Raw genomic sequence first — 16476 nt, 5'->3', positions numbered from 1 at the left:
ACTCGTTTAATTTCTGTCATGTCATTGACAGCTTTCAAAAAAGTGTTGCGATGGAGTGTGTAACATCTTGTTAAATTTCATCAAAATCATCCCAGTGTGTTTTTTGAGCAACATTTATAGGGCAGATACTCCTTCATTTTTCTGTTGTGTTTGTTGTCAGGTGAGCTTGTTGAGCTTTTAATGGAAAGATGAGGCTCAAGACCTTTCCAAGCTTAAACTAGAAGTCTTTTGTTTTGGACTGATCTTTCTTAGTGATAAACAGATGTATTATCAGTAGGATTAGAGACTTAATAGTAAGTTCTCTTGTGTATGTCACTTATAACTAAAAATATACTTTTATATGTTTTTAAGACTTAACATTAAGTATTTGTGTTTGTTTTATGATTTCATCAAACCAAACAGGTAGATTCATTACTCTGGTAAGGTAGATAGCATATGTTATTACTACTTTTCCCTGGGCTGGTTTTGTGTTATGGTTGGTTTTGTTTGTTGTTGTTGGTTTTTTTCCTCCATCCTCAATTTTCCTTTCTTCTTACCTGTCAGTGAGGAGGGAAGATGTTACCATTTGACTTTCAGGATTTTGCTAAGGAGGGAAACTTGACACAGGTCAGGAATGGCTGAAATATCCTTATTTCCCAGAATTTGGACAGATAAAGTACAGGAGGAACACTGTTGCTGGGAGGATTTGCAGCCAAATTGTCATACAGGGGAGGGTGTTGATACATTTGAATTTTGCAGTGTTTTCTTTAATGAAGAAACCTCTCTGGAACCGGGGACAAGGGAGAAGGTTGTTTCTGGCCTGTATGAAATCATAGTAGTGATAGCTTAGGATAAGAAGGAAATAAAATTTAATTTTTGTTTGAAAGAGGAGCGACCAAATAATTCTCTCCCATTCCCTGCAGACTTCCAGATCAATAACATGCAGGAAATGTGTATAGAAAGTCCTCTGGGAATTTAGTGCTTGTAAAGAAGTTGTGCTCAAACTGTCACAAATTCAAGAGGTTGGGCTAATTGTACTGTCTCTCAGGGAAGACTCCTCTCCTTACCCCAGCTCCCATCACAAAAAGCATCTGTCGTTCATTTGTTGTTACATTCACTTCGCATGAGTTGTCTGTAATTTCAGCAGAGTAGGTGTCTGTTTTCTCTGGAAGGGGTTTCATGTGATTACTGTTATGTTCCAAATCCCTGGGCAGGTAAGATCATTGGGTGTGCAGTTATCCACGTGAATGGGGATGATCCTGAAGAAGTTGTCCGTGCCACACGCCTGGCCGTCGAGTACCAGCGCCAGTTCCGCAGGGACGTCATCGTAGACTTGCTGTGCTACAGGCAGTGGGGCCACAACGAGCTGGATGAGCCCTTCTTCACCAACCCCTGCATGTACAAAATCATCAGGTAAGGGAGGGTTCCACCACCTCATGGGGAACCCCAAATGTGCTTGGGTCTACACCAACTCAGTATTGCTGCTGCAGCAGAAGTTTCTGTGTAATTAAGATCCTCCACCATATGGACAGGTCTTCATGTAAGTGCAGCTACACTGTCAGCAGCCCTTGACTGAGGTGTGACTCTGATAATGAGATGTTAATGAGGGTAATCACTAGTGTTGGCTCTTAAATATGCAGTTTGATGCCTCTTGGAACACACAGCTCTTGGATTTCAAATTCGTGACCATTAGTAATCAGAAGGCAAAGTTGTCTTCTGGGTGCCAAGGGGAAGCGTGGATAATGTGGGAGAATGGGCAGGAAGCCAGTGTGATGTTTGTCTTGTCTTTGCCTGGTCCTGCTCATCTTCATGAGCATTTAAATGTATTCAGATCCCATCCTTATCCCCAAAGCAAAATACACAAAAATTTACTGGCCTGTGAATTCCGGTGTTTTAGGTAAAGCATTTATAGAATGGATGGCTTGATTCTCATCTAATGCTGAAGTCCTAGTGTGAATTTCTCTGAAGAAAATATGCATGGTAAAACAGAAGGGGTTTGGACTCATTTTTACCTGTAACTGCCAACTCTAGGCATCTTTTTTTATTTTTAAATAAAAGACTGTAAAATACATATCCAAGAGAACTGTTATCTTTCTGAAAATCCCAGGAAAGCAGGCTTGATGCAAATGACTGTAATGCACCAGGACACCATTTATTTTAGTTTTCCATGGTACCTGGCTGTAGTAAGGTGGTATTTTCTTGTTCTGTGACAGTGTTTTCAGATTTCATCTCTATGGGGTTTGATTCCCTCCCTGACAGATCCCGTAAGAGTATCCCTGACACGTATGCAGAGCACTTGACAGCTGCTGGGCTCATGACTGAGGCCGAAGTGTCCGAGATAAAGACGACGTACTATTCCAAACTCAACGACCACCTTGCCAACATGACGTCGTACAGCCCACCTGCCACCAACCTGCAGGCTCACTGGAAAGGCTTCGTGGAGCCTTCTGCTAAAATCACCACCTGGGACACAGGGATGCCTGTGCCACTGCTGCAGTTCATCGGAGTCAAGTCTGTGGAGGTGCCCGAAGAGCTCCAGATGCACAGCCACCTCCTGAAGACCTACGCGCAGGTCAGTAGAGGGTGGTGATGTTTCTGGTCCCATTGCTCAGAGGTACGACCCGTTACAGGAAAAATCTAAACACACTAAGACTGCCAGTTAGAGAGTAGCATGGTATTCTCTAGGAAGAAAACCAGCTCACTGTTTCAAGGTTCAGATTATGCAACTTTTTTTCTCCAGGTTTGAAGAAAGATGTGTCTTCTCCCCCCAGATCTGACCATATACGTTATTTTGTTATTTCAACATTTTGTTGCAATGAAGAAAAAAACTTATCAGTTTATTATTCTTACAACTAATAGGAACTGGTATGATAAATGACTAACATATACTTTATGATTAGAATCAGTATTTTGTGAGAGAATGAGTCAGGAACCTGGTAATCATGTACACAGTTTCCACAGCCAGTAGTGAGTGTTTTATGGTTTATATATATAAACATCAGAGAACACGTGGCCCAATTTGACAGCCAGGGTTGGAGAGCTCCTAAGTTTGTGTTTGGTTTGGCTTGGTTTGGGGTTGTGAATGTTTCCCTCTGATGAATGATGAGCATGTGCAGGTGTCTGGTTGGCAGCTGTAGAGAGGCTGTGAGTTGATTATTTCAGAAGGCTGATGTTCTTGTCTTCCCAGCCCAAGGCAAGAACTTCACAGCTGGGTGTGATCATTTGTTGCGGCAAGGCCCTTATATAATAAGGAATAATTCAGCTCCTCGTGGTGGTGTAATCAAAGAGAGTTTATTTCAAAATTCCCGCTCCTTATATCCCATAATACCATGTGACTTCTTCAGCCAATAGAGTTATATGTGACCGTGCATGTTCTCTCGGGCCCATCTGCCCCAGCACATCCTTGTGCCTTTAGACACACCTACCACATATCCCCTCCCTCAAACATCTAAAGAAGTCACAAAAAAACAGTGCAAACAACCAGAACATTTGTAAACTACCGAGCTTTGCAGCGACCCAGCACATTGCTTCGCTCAGTTTCTTAACTCTAATGTAAACCTGTTAAAAACCTTCTTATATTCCTACAGGGTAATGCAACTTGGATAACTACCTTATTAACTTAGGGCCTTAGCCCAACTATTGTAAACTATAACCTTTATTAATCTGAGGGTTTTTTAATAACTGGGGATTTCAAACTTTATTCAAGAAACAGGGTAAGCATATCAAAAACTCAATTCTTCCAAAGTGACCTTGTGGTGTAGGTAATATGGTTTTGTGAGGTATTCTGTGTTTTTTATGTTTTCCAGTTATACAATTCTTTTATTCACTCACTCATCTCACACACTGACGGCCGTCATTCACGCACACACATACACACACCGATATTTGTAGATTGCTTGTTACCACACTGGTCATTAATATAAACTGCAACATAACAAAACTCTTTTTTAAACTCCTGTGTTATCTGGTTCTTGCAGCTGTGATTGTGTATCCAAATAGGGCTTTACACACCTGGAGGGAATCCACTTCAGTTCTTTTCCTGTTGCCACACAAGCGTAACCTCTCCCCCAAGTCATAAGATCTAAAGGTCCTGACCATTGTCCCGAGATCAAATCTTTTACCATGACTAGTGGCCTGGGAGAGGCAAACGTCTGAGATTTGAGCTGCTTCTCGTATCTGCTTCTTTCAGCACTGTCACAATTCAAAAAACTGATCACATATGTGGATTTCCACAACCGTTCTTGCGGACTACACAGCTTCTCCCCCCCTCTTTGTTTTACTAACATCTCTTTCAGTGTGCGGTGTGCCCTTGCTACAATTGCTTGTCCCGTAGGTGAGTGTGGAATTCCTGTAATATGTGAAATTCCCCATTCTGATAGGAAATTCCTCACCTTTTCAGAGACGTATTCTGGTCCGTTATCACTTTTGATCTGTTTTGGAGTGCCAAGGGTAGCAAAACAGCTTAGCCAGTGTCTTATTACATCCTTGGCTTTCTCACCTGTGTGTGCTGTAGCAGTGATGTACTGTGAATGTGTGTCTACAGTTACATGTACATATTTCAATGGACCAAATTCTGGAATGTGTGTGATATCTGTTTGCCATATCTCATTAGATATTAACCCTCTGGGGTTAACACCTTCCTGAGATGGCATGGGGTAATTTTTTGACAGTCTGGACAAGTCAATATGATATCTCGAGCTTGGTTAATAGTAATCTTGAATTGTCTCTTTAGAGAGTGTGCATTCTGGTGGAAAAATGAATGGGACAATGTTGCTTGTTCAAGGGTCCTAGGTACTGTGTTAAACATTGCTGCTTTGTCAGCTTCTCGGTTCCCTTCAGCTATTGGCCCTGGCATATCAGTGTGAGATCTGATGTGCATTATATAAAAATCAAACCTTCTGTGATTGACAAGGAACCAAATACAACGCATTTCAAACAACAAATGAGGGTTAGAAACATCCCGAAGAAATGAACATTCTAGACGTGAAACTAACCCTGCAGCATAACAAGAATCAGTGACAATATTAACAGGTTGTTCAGAAAACTTTTCCAAGGCAATACGAATGGCAGCTAGTTCCTGAACTTGCACAGAGCATTGGTTCATGGTCTGTACCTTTTGTTCCCATTGTCCTGTGTCAGGATTTACCCAAGTCACTGCAACCTTTTGTGATCGCCCAGATGCATCTGTAAAGACTGTGAGGCCTTTTATTGGCTCACTTCTGTATCTAGTCATGGCTCTTAAAGGCAAATTACTGATTTCTGCCCAAAGTTTGTGCTTAGGGAGAGTAACTGAAATGTTACCATCAAAACCTGCTAAGGCAGCTTTGAGTTGCTTTCGAGGTGCCACTGCTAGAGGTTTCTGAGGGCAGTTCCTTTGGAAGTGGTCGGGGGCCCCACAAATGTAGCAACCATCCCTGGGTCTGGCCCCCTGCTGTGTCCTTAATTGAGCACTCAGTGCTACTGCCAGTAAATCTGTTTGGTGTGTCAACGAACCCGCCTCTTGGCAAGCACTAACTAATTCTGAGATGCTACAAGTTTCCCTTTTAGGAAGGGTTTGCAAAACTCTTTTACAATCAACATTAGCGTTTTCGAAAGCCAGTGTTCTGCTAAGGATTTCCCTGGCTTCCTCATTCTCAATCTGCCTATCTAGAGCAGATTGCAGCCGATCCAGGAATTGTGTGTAAGGTTCTGTTGGGCCCTGTATTATTTTTGTAAATGACAAGTTTGTGTCTCTGTCTGATGTGGGTAGTTTTCTCATTGCCCGCATGGCATGTTTTGCTATGACTTCGTATACTTCTCTATTGTACCCGGTTTGTGTATCTATTGATTGGTAGTTCCCATCCCCTGTGAGCTGGTGTGCTGATACCCCTGCTTGTGGGTCATTAGCATAAGCGGAACAGATTTCTCTGAAATCGTTCAGCCATGCATTGTACTGTGTGTTAGGGAGGCTTATTTTTAACAGGGTTCTCCAATCATATGGCATGAAGATGTATGTGGAACTTAGTGTTTCTAAAAATGCAAGTGTGTTAGGGGATGATGCACCAGTTTCTCTTATTAGCTGTCTCAGTTCTTTGGTTAGTTCATGTGGCAATGGTTGGAACCTGCGGCTTTGACGTGGACCGATAATTTCTGGACATGCTTCTAAAACCTGTAAGTCCCCAGTCCGCAATGCCTCCTCTCTGCATAAAGCCCATCTATCAATTGTACCCTCTCGGTACGTTGCTTCATCCCCTCCCGGCAAGGCTATCCCGAAGTCCCCCTGTTCCTCCTCCCATCCCTCCCCCCCTGCAGCTCCGGCGAGAGCGGCTGCCTGTGGGTGGGCGGTGGTGGGCGGTGAGTGCGGCGCGGGGGCGGGGAAGGACGGGTTGCTGCCCGTACCGCGTGGCGGGCGAGATGGTGGTGCCCGTCCCTGGGCGCTTGCTCGGCGATCATCCACGGGATGGGTTGCCAAGTAAGCTGGGTTGGCCCCCCCATTCCCGTCAAGGGACCCCCTGCTGCTGTCCCACGGGCTGGAACCTCGCGTCTGGGGCCCCGCTCCTTCCCGCCGGCCCGTGTCCCTTGGGCTCCCGGTTCCCTCCCCTGTGGTAGAATTGTGAACGGCTCCACCCCCTCCCCCCGCCGAGCTTTGTGTGTTCGAACTGCGGCGCGTAAAAGTGGGGCTGCTGCTCGCAGCGTGAGTGGGGGTGTGTGAGTCTGTCGTTCTTTGGTGGGCTCTGCTTAACGCAGTCATTATAGCTTGCCAGGCTGGATAAGCATTGTTTGCTTGGGAGTCTCCTCCCTGAGCCTTGAGTTTGATAAGGTTTCCTATTTTTTCCCAAATGTGAATGTTGAGGGCTTCAACCAGAGGGAGTTCTGGTACGGCTGCCTTTATGAGCCGCACCAACTCTGATAATTCAGCCCTTGTAACCTGTACATAATAAGGATTCAGCAGTGCGGCCAGGGCGTCTGTGTCCCGTGATACTTCGGTGGGGAGAAAGTTTCCCATGTTACCTTTGAGCCTCGGCGCTGCTGAAGAAGGTCTGTCGGTTTGTTGATTTGTGTTGGCTCTCTGTCGGCGGCGGCTGATGTCCCGGTGCAGGCGGCGGCTGATGTCCCGGTGCAGGCGGCGGCTGATGTCCCGGTGCAGGCAGCAAGCGACGAGCGCAGGCAGCGGCAGGCACGGGCAGCTGTAGCGACGGGCGCGGGGGCTGGCTGTAGAAGCGGCGGCTTGGGGCTGCGGCGATCGGTGTGTCTAGGCTGCGAAGCGGCGGCGCTGGCGGTGCTGGCAGTCACGCGGCGGCGGCTCGGCGCGGTCCGGCTCCGTCTCCGGCGATCACGGCGTCCGCAGCGGCGGCGGCGGCGGGGCGCGATCCGCGCGGGCGGCGGCAGCGGCTCCGGGGCTCCCGCAGTTCGCCGGGCGGTGCGGGGGTCGGGGCGCGCTGGGTCGGAAGGCGCGGCGCCTCGGTAAAGCCCGCGCCGTTTGAATGCGGCGCAGGGGCTTTTTTCCGGCAGTGCTTTTTAAGCACGCCGCGGGGTCAGTAAGCGGCGGCGAGCAGGCGGGGAGCCGCGGCCAGTTTCTGCTGGACAGAAAACTGGAACGGGGGCTCCGCGGGGGTCAGCGGTGGCTGGGGTTGCTAAGACGCGGCAGCGGCAAGGCCGCCTCTGCACGTGGTCTGGAGCGGTCGGCAGCGGCGGAGCCGCTTTTAGCAGATGACCGACACTCGGGGGACCGACAGGCTTTTCCCTGACGATCTTAAGGTGCTCCACGGCCCGGATCTCCGAGCTGCAGGCACGCTTTCGCCCAGGGAGCAGTCTTAGGCGTGCGGAATGCGTCCCAGTCAGACTCACCGCTTGTGATGTTGCGTGTGACCCTCTCCGCTCTATTCGGTGGTTTCCTTGACCTCTCGGTTTCTTCTTCAACTTCTTTCTTCTTTTCTTCTGTGCACTTTCCTAATATTTTGGAGCTCCTAACTAACTTTCCGTTTCTTAGATGCCCTAAGACCACGGATTATTGACGTCAAGGTTTTTTGCGGTAAAGACTTCCGTCTCCAAAAATCGAGACGATCCCGGCTGATTTCCTGATTCAGGATAGATATCTGACTTAATATAAGCTAAAAGGTCCGTGTTCGGATCGCCATATGTTGCGGCAAGGCCCTTATATAAGGAATAATTCAGCTCCTCCTGGTGGTGTAATCAAAGAGAGTTTATTTCGAAATTCCCGCTCCTTATATCCCAGAATACCATGTGACTTCTTCAGCCAATAGAGTTATATGTGACCGCGCGTGTTCTCTCGGGCCCATCTGCCCCGGCACATCCTCCTGCCTTTAGACACGCCTCCCACAATCATTTGTCTGCAGTTCTGCAGGGCAGAACAGGGCCGAGTTCTGGAGACTGAAATACTTACACCTGGCATTTTTCATCATTGCTAACCAGACAGACCCAAAATTCTGTCAAGACTACACTCTCTGCTGTGGTTTTTAATATTTTCAAACTAAGATTAATTTGTCAGTCCAGTTTGTTGACTGGTAGGTGAACATGTGGATCATCCATGGTTCTGTGGCCCTCAGACAACCTTCAGGATGTGCTTAAATAAGACTGTGTATTCCAGTCCAACCTAAGCTGGCTGCAAGAATGTAGCATTTCTCTCCATAGTGTTTTATTTTTTTCCTAGCTTCTGTTATCGGTCCGTGCCACCAAAAGAGCTACAGATGGAAAAAAGCAAAATAGTAACTTTTCCTTGTTCTTTGTTTGTTTAGTCAAGGGTTCAAAAAATGGAGGAAGGAAAAAAGCTGGACTGGGCAACAGCTGAAACTTTAGCATTTGGTTCTCTGCTGAGCCAAGGTAAGAGGCGACAGCAGACAATAAAATACTTTTGCTTTAATGTCAATAAAGGATAACATTAGACTTGTTAGGTGTTTCTAAGTAAAAAGATTGATATGATGTATAAATTTGATAATTTGCAAGAGAAGGTAAATATGAATCCTGTATGTCACTAATATTTGTAGATTAAGTTCTGAATGTCTTCAAAGAATTGTTGCTCCCTATCACTCCCCAAAAATATTTGTGCATAGGGCTAAGCATGTGAGCAATGCACCTGAAATCAGTGGGGCTCCCACGTACACTGTTTTATGCTACTATTTCTTTTCCCTCCTCTCGTGCCTGAATTCATTATCTCCATTTACCTGTGATGCAGAATGCATGTTTTTTGCAGTTTGCTTCAGTAAATTGAACCATGTACCCCAAAATGATTCTTGGCTGCAGGGAGGAGAGAAGAGAAATGTCAGAGCATCTCTGTCCTTGTGAGTTGGAGCTGCTACGGGTTAAGAATTTAATCTCAGATTTGATGTTGCTAATGAGAGAAATCCAAGAAGAGACAGAACAAGAGATGTAATATTTTGGACATGGAGAGTTGTTGTCCTGCATGTTTCCTTTTTACATGACTTGCTAATTCAGTGTTTTGTTTATTGCTTGGCAAGGGTTTAATATCAGACTAAGTGGACAAGATGTTGGCAGAGGAACCTTCAGCCAACGACACGCGATGTTGGTTTGCCAAGAGACAGATGATACCTACATTCCTCTGAATCACATGTCCCCAGACCAGAAAGGTTTCCTAGAGGTGGGTTCTGTGGTCCACAAGACCACCTTCTTCCTGTTATGCTGAAACAATGCATGTTTTAAGGCTGCTGGGATACACGTAGGTAGCCTGTATGTTCTGGCAAACAACAGATGCAGGGACAAGACAACTGTCAGGGCACTCCTGTTCTTTGTAGTTACAAACGACAACTTTAACAAGGGGTTTTGCTTTTCTTTGAGAGATCAAGTATTATTCTTTTCCGCTCAGTGTCTTCAGCCAAAAGCAAAACAGAGGTGACCATCAGTTGCCTTTAGCAGTGCATGTCCTCAGTGTGCCCTGCACTGATGTGCCTGGTTCTGAGGGTTCTTAACCCTGGGTTGTCTTCTTCCTTGCCTACCCCTCCCAACAATTTCCTTTTGTTAGGTGAGTAACAGTCCCTTGTCTGAAGAAGCTGTGCTTGGTTTTGAATATGGAATGAGCATTGAGAGCCCCAAGTTACTGCCAATTTGGGAAGCTCAGTTTGGAGACTTCTTTAATGGAGCCCAGATAATATTTGACACTTTCATCTCTGGAGGTGAGTGTACGAGGAGATAATATATGTAAAAATGAATCATTTGTACTATGCACATTTTTAGAAAATCCAGCATGCCAGCAGCATGTTTCAGGCTTGTATTTAATGATGTGAAAATCAGCTGTTCTTTTTTGCTGAGTAGTTTCTGCAAAGTAATGTGTTCTGTGGAAATCATTCTTCCCTTCCTCCTCATTCTGTGTTTCCAGGTGAGGCCAAATGGCTTCTGCAGAGTGGGATAGTAATTCTTCTTCCCCATGGCTATGATGGTGCAGGCCCTGAGCACTCGTCCTGCAGGATGGAACGGTTCTTGCAGGTACCCACCACCCCTGTTGGGGTCACATGTCCCCCAGCACAGCACTGGCAGTCAGTGCTCTGGGAGCAGTGCTGCAGAAATGCAAAGTGGGGATTCCTGGTGTACCTGCTCTGGTACAAGACTGTGATGGAACCTTGTGATAAGTGCTTGTGGTTCCTGTTGCATCTGTCCTTTAGACACAGATCATACAAACAGAAGGCTGCACACTGTTAAATAACAGTGAATCTGTGGCACATTTAAAAAAAAAAAACACCTTAAAATTCATTGTTGTGCCCTTGTGACTGTAGTAAGTAAATGAAAGCTGTTTCATCCAAGTAAAGAAAGGGGCTTGGAGCATTTTAGAGAGATGCTGCCACTCTCATGAAGAAGTCGTGACCTGTTAAAAAATCTGTCATGCCCTGGTTGCAGTGTGCTGGAAGGAGGCATTCAGATGTAACCTTACCAGTTGAATGCTAAAGCCATTTCTTCTCTGAAATTCTTCCCTTGCAATCATCTGAATTGGGATATTTGTTCACCTCTTCCTATACAGGTCGGTGTGTCTTGTGTGCCTGGATTTTTTCTTGCATATTTGTCTCACTGCTTTCTTTGGCATTGCTGTGTCCCCCCTATACAGATGTGTGACAGCTCAGAGGAGGGAGTTGATGGGGACCAGGTCAACATGTCAGTTGTCCATCCCACCACCCCAGCACAGTATTTCCATTTACTCCGGAGGCAAATGGTCCGAAACTTCAGGAAACCTCTCATTGTTGCATCTCCCAAAGTGTTACTCAGGCTCCCAGTAAGCTGAAAAATACCTTTTCTGTTTTTTTGGGTTTTTTGATCCTCTTCTTCCTACTCTTTTGTGTTCTCTTCCCCTTTCTTTTTGTTGTTTTTCTGTGTTCTCTGATCTCTGCTTTAGGGTCAAATCAGTGGGATTTTTCCTGTTTGGGACTGAATGGATTGAGGGTTAAAGCTGAGTGGAGGTGAGCTAGAAGTAGGGTTGATTCTAGGTCTGACAGTGTTCTTGGGAAGCTTATCATTCCACATTTCATTGGGAGTGGGAATGGGAATAGGAGGGGGAGGGAAGGCTATATTTTGTACTTACCAAAACCCTGTCTCAGTATTCTTTCTGACTCTGGCCTAAGGGAGAGGTAGCAAGACTTGGTAACTTCCAACTCTCTCCCGTGCAGGCTGCTGTATCAAGTTTTGAAGAAATGGCCCCAGGGACAACATTCAAGCCTGTCATTGGTGACTCCTCAGTAGATCCTAAAAGGTAGCTTTACTTGCTTAGAGGAGAAGCTCAGAAGGGATATCCTGTCCCTTTCTCCTACCTAACACCTCAAATTTGAAGTGGTAGGAAAGAGGTGACTTTGGGGGACAAATGCTGTTTTGTGGGTGGTGGCTTAGTTTTACTTGTTCCTCTCCTTTTCTTCTGGTAATTGTTGGTAGTTTCCAGGTAGTTACCTGTCTGCAAAACAGTGAGGTGTTCAGGCAGGTGGCCCTTGCTCCCACAAGGAGGTTGAATCTGTAGTTACTGACCTGATGGGCACTATTCTGCACCATGTTCCTTGGCTGACAGTCACTGGGAGCAGCTGTTACCCGAATCATAGATTCATTTAAACTGGAAAAGACCCCCAAGATCATCAAGTCCAAACTTTAACCCAGCATTGCCAAGTCCATGACTAAACCATGTCCCCAAGTGTCACATTTAGACTTTTAAATACCTCCAGGGATGGTCATTCCACCACTTCCCTGGGCAGCCTGTTCCTGTGCTTGACCCTTTCAGTGAAGTTTTTCCTAATATCAATCTAAACCTCCCCTGATGCAACTTGAGGCCATTTCCTCCTGTCCTGTTGTGTGTTGCTTGGCAGAAGTAACTCCCACCTGTCTACAACATCCTTCTAGGTAGCTATAGAGAGTGAGAAGGTTGAAGGGGAGCGGGAGGCAATGGAAGGCAAAAAAGAGAAATGAATGGTGTAGGGAAGCAATTCAGCTTCATAAAGTTGTCTTTGAAGTTTGGCTGGTTGTATTTGTTGGAAGTGTGAAGCTGTTCTGCATCGAGTTTCTGTAAAACCCTTAACTTGGAAACATTTTTGTTTTTCTTCAGTGTCACCCAAGTGGTGCTGTGTTCTGGAAAGCATTACTATGCTCTGGTGAAGCAAAGAGAGACACTGGGAGAGAAGCAGCACAACACAGCTATTCTGAGACTTGAGGAGCTCTGTCCTTTCCCCCTGGAGGCTCTACAGCAAGAGTTGAGCAAATACAGCCAAGCAAAAGGTCAGCCAGACTTTTACCTTTGTGTTTCTGGTGTCTTTGAAGTATTGAACTGAATCTGTTGCCTGCCTTTTAGGATAAAGAGCTGTAATGGCTTTTTCCACTTTGCTCTTCCCCTTGTACATCCAAGTGTTTCTGGATGCAAATGTTTGTCTTGTGCTAAAAGAACTTGTCTCTTTGCTATTGTCTCTCTGCTTCCAAAAAGTAGGACTGAAAATCAGAGTGAGCCATTTGGGATGTTTTTTTGCATTGGTCTTTGCAGTTCAGTCCTTTAAGTAGCTTTTGAAAACAGCAGTAGAAAAACTGATTATACACACAGTGTACCCCTATGGTGGACACACTTTGGGTTTGAATTCAGCAAGCTGGGACCTGCAAGGGAATTCAATCTAGCAAGCCTTCATTTTAGAGGCAGTGCCAAGGCAAAAAAAGGTAGAGGTGCTAAAAAAAGAAAAAACTGTCCTCCTTGAGCTGCTGAAAAGATAAATATGTGCATTTGTAATGTACCCTTATCCTTCCTTTAGACTTCATCTGGAGTCAGGAAGAACCACAGAACATGGGTCCATGGTCCTTTGTGTCACCACGGTTTGAAAAGCAGCTGGGGCTTAAGGTAAGATAAGATGTCCACAAGTGTTATGAAGTTCAAAGTTCTCCTGAAATGCAAAATTCTGTGGTGCTTACACAAAAACCTAATCCTGATGCCTAAACCAAACACGTTCTAATTTAAGCTGCTTCTGCTCTTTATAGCACCATTGGTGATGGGCAAGACTGGAGCCTTATTTTGCTCTGTGTTTAATCAAAGTAGATAGGATAACGAAAGATCCCAGGTAGGAAACAGCATGCTTGGAGTAGGAGAAGAATCCAAAGCTGCCATTTGCTCTGGCATATCATGCACTATAATGTCCTTTGAGCCACGGTCTGTGGGAGATGGAGGACAACTTCCTGCATTACTTCCAGCTGGTGATATCTGCCAGCAGATATCCCCATGGCATCAGGACCTCAAGATACAACCCTGTTCCTGTGCTTCATTGATCATTTCCTCCCAACTCCAATTTCAGCTCCGCCTTGTGAGCAGACCTCCCCTCCCAGCCCCAGCTGTTGGCATTGGAACCCTCCACAACCAGCAGCAGGAAGACGTTCTGAGGAAGACATTTCTCTGAGTTTTCAACAGACAGACTGCTCCTGCTGCCAGTCGTGTTTGGTGCCTCCTCCTGTGAAGAAGAACAAAGGCCAGATCCTTAAGACTCTTGGTTCTCCAAAATGGAAACCAAAAAAAGGGTGGAATGAGTTTGGTAATGATGAAGAAATTTTTTCATGTAGGGGAAAACCTAATGATGAGAAAGGATTCCTGTTACTCTTGATACTTCTTGTTCTCTTGTAGTATTTTCTACAAAACATCTCTTTAAGGTTAAAACCAAAATCCAGTCTAGGGGACAGATTGGTGAGGTGACTATATAATGCCTTATATCACACTGCTTATCTGCACTTTACAGTTCCTGGGATGGTGCATGTGTGGAAACAGGCTCTGTTTCTTCTGTTTCCACATAAGTGTTAGTGCTGTTTGGTCAAATAAATGCTTCCCCATGCCTGGGAATGAGCCATTTCTGTAGCAGAGTGTTGTGAATTTTCCCTTTTTTCTTTCCCTGTGGGCCAGGAATGAAATCTATTGTGGCTGTTGGTGCTCTTATCAGTGCCTGAGTTGTTAAAGCAGGATTCTGGGAGGAAACCTTGCAGGATGGCTCCTGAAGGCTTCAGGCACCACTGTTTTTTTCATCTGGAGGGTGAGAAACCCTGAGGGAAGGTTTCAGCATAGCTGTCATCTGGGGAAAGGAAAGAAACCAGTCTTAATTGAGAAACAGAGGATAAATGATCAAAATATTGAGGGTAAGCAGGGGAATAATGAAGCTGGATGGGAGAGAGAAGTAAAAGCTGGCCAGGCAGACCCCAGTGTTGACTGCCCCACAGCAGCATTCCCATCCAAATAGGATTTTTCCCAGCAGTTTTTTTTTTTTTCAGGTTTCAGTGTAAAGTTGGCATCTCCCTGCTCCTCTCCAGGTTACCTGGGGGAGCATGGTTGAGTAATCCAAACTCATTGTGAGCCAAAGACTTCTCTGGAAAGAAGCAAGTGGGGTTTAACCAGCACTTCCAAACAGAAAGTCATGGCAGGTGAGGAAGGGCAGATCTCAGGCAGGGTGTGCATTCAGCTGGGGAGGTAGCTCCCAAAATCATCTCTGAAGCCTGCTTTGCTGTTTCATTCTAGTTAATTCACACATTCACTCATTAACTCCATATGACCCAGAAATAACCTCTGTAATCCCTCTTCTGTGGTGTTTCACGTCACTGCTTTAGCACATCCATCCCTGTGATGTGAAATCATGTTTCTCCCACTTTGCTCTAGCAAACTTCACAACTTCTTACTCATCCTGAACAGCTTTATCTAATCAAGGCGTATTCTGGTTTAAATTTCTGCTGATAAGTAGAAAAAGGAGGCTGAAGAGAAACATTGCTTTGGCTGCATCTGTAGCCAAGGAAGTTGTAAAGCACAATCACCAGCCTTGACTGGTGATTACATAAACCCACATTTTTTTTTCACTATGACAGGGCACACAAGGGAAGAACAGACCCTGTGTTTTGAGTTTCACGTGGCCTAGACCTGACCTTGCTGTGCACCACAGGCTGTGCAGGTCAGGTTATCCAACCAAGCAAAGGATGCTCGGGTGCCCCAAGCCTGTTTGATGCTCCTGGTGGGAGACACAGCTATTTCTGCAGAGCTGCTCAGCTCAGTGCCCCCTGCTCAGCCTTGGTGTGCCATGGAGCTCCCCAGGGATACTGGGGTGGGAAGGGAGAGCTCCCCTCGGAATTGCTGACGCAGACTGCCTGCAGAACGCTGCTCTTCCATGATGGCTAACAGCTCCCAGGAGCAACACAAAGCACTTGCTGACTTAGGGGCTTACACTGTTTCTCCCATCGATTTTGGATGCACACAAGGCTGTTTTCCATCTGTGCACCATGCTCTGCTCTGCAGGTAGGCGTGGCTCTGCCTGCACGGGGCTGGAGTGCTTTCGCCAAAAAGCATTTGGGAAAAGAAGCAGAAATTAGAATCACAGAGTCGTAGAATATTCTGAGTTGGAAGGGACCCACACAGATCATTGAGTCCCACTCCTGGCCCTGCACAGGACAACCCCAAAACCACACCATGTGCCTGAAAGCGTCCAAATGCTTCTTGAACTCTGTCAGGCTTGGGGCTGTGACCACTTCCCTGGGGAGCCTGTTCCAGTGCCCAGCCACCGTTTGGTTGGAGAGCCTTTTCCTTGCAAAAGCCCCAGGGGTGAGCACTGCTTGACAGCGGGAGCAAGTTTCCTGAGTGTGCAGGAAACAACTCAGGGAAGTGCCAGATGCAATGGTACACAAGTTTGGTGAGTGGCTCACAGAGCTGGTCCCAGTCCTTGGACAGGAGAATGTTGTGGGTTATTAAGACAAGGAGAAGTGAAGCTTTGTGTGCTGTTAGGTAGCGAAGGAGCTGTCTGAAAAGAGAGACTGTTACAGGGCTTGTGCATTGTGGTGTGTCAGGATTTTCAGAGGAGTGTGAGAATAGAAGAAAAAAAAAGTAAAGGCACTGAAGGAATGAGTTCTTAGGTTGAGCAGCTCATTCAAAGCAACAGAAACTCTCGGTGACAGGAGGAAGGCACATCAGGAGAACAAATATTTTAAAACTTTTTTTTTAATAACGGGGATGATAGTTTAGATTTGAAAAATCTAACCTGAATTTTGAAGGTTCAAAGTTCTGAACACAGTAATATTGTGAATAAG

General features: G+C 45.8%; 1 protein-coding gene across 1 annotated transcript in view; it reads left to right on the top strand.

The window, feature by feature from the left end:
- The window catches only part of DHTKD1 (dehydrogenase E1 and transketolase domain containing 1), a 26546-nt gene extending 12268 nt beyond the window's left edge, over positions 1 to 14278 (top strand). Inside the window, 11 exon segments of the mRNA XM_017807820.1 lie at positions 1033 to 1392; positions 2239 to 2551; positions 8715 to 8799; positions 9435 to 9574; positions 9956 to 10106; positions 10310 to 10416; positions 11030 to 11194; positions 11586 to 11668; positions 12503 to 12672; positions 13191 to 13276; positions 13725 to 14278. Of these exon segments, the coding sequence (XP_017663309.1) occupies positions 1033 to 1392; positions 2239 to 2551; positions 8715 to 8799; positions 9435 to 9574; positions 9956 to 10106; positions 10310 to 10416; positions 11030 to 11194; positions 11586 to 11668; positions 12503 to 12672; positions 13191 to 13276; positions 13725 to 13826 (1762 nt within the window). The 3' untranslated portion in view covers positions 13827 to 14278.
- The last annotated feature ends 2198 nt before the right edge of the window (positions 14279 to 16476 follow it).

The sequence above is a fragment of the Lepidothrix coronata genome, unplaced genomic scaffold (genome assembly GCF_001604755.1).
Source record: "Lepidothrix coronata isolate B3197 unplaced genomic scaffold, Lepidothrix_coronata-1.0 Scaffold20, whole genome shotgun sequence".
NCBI lineage: Eukaryota > Metazoa > Chordata > Aves > Passeriformes > Pipridae > Lepidothrix > Lepidothrix coronata.
This window is presented reverse-complemented; position numbering and strand designations above follow the sequence as displayed.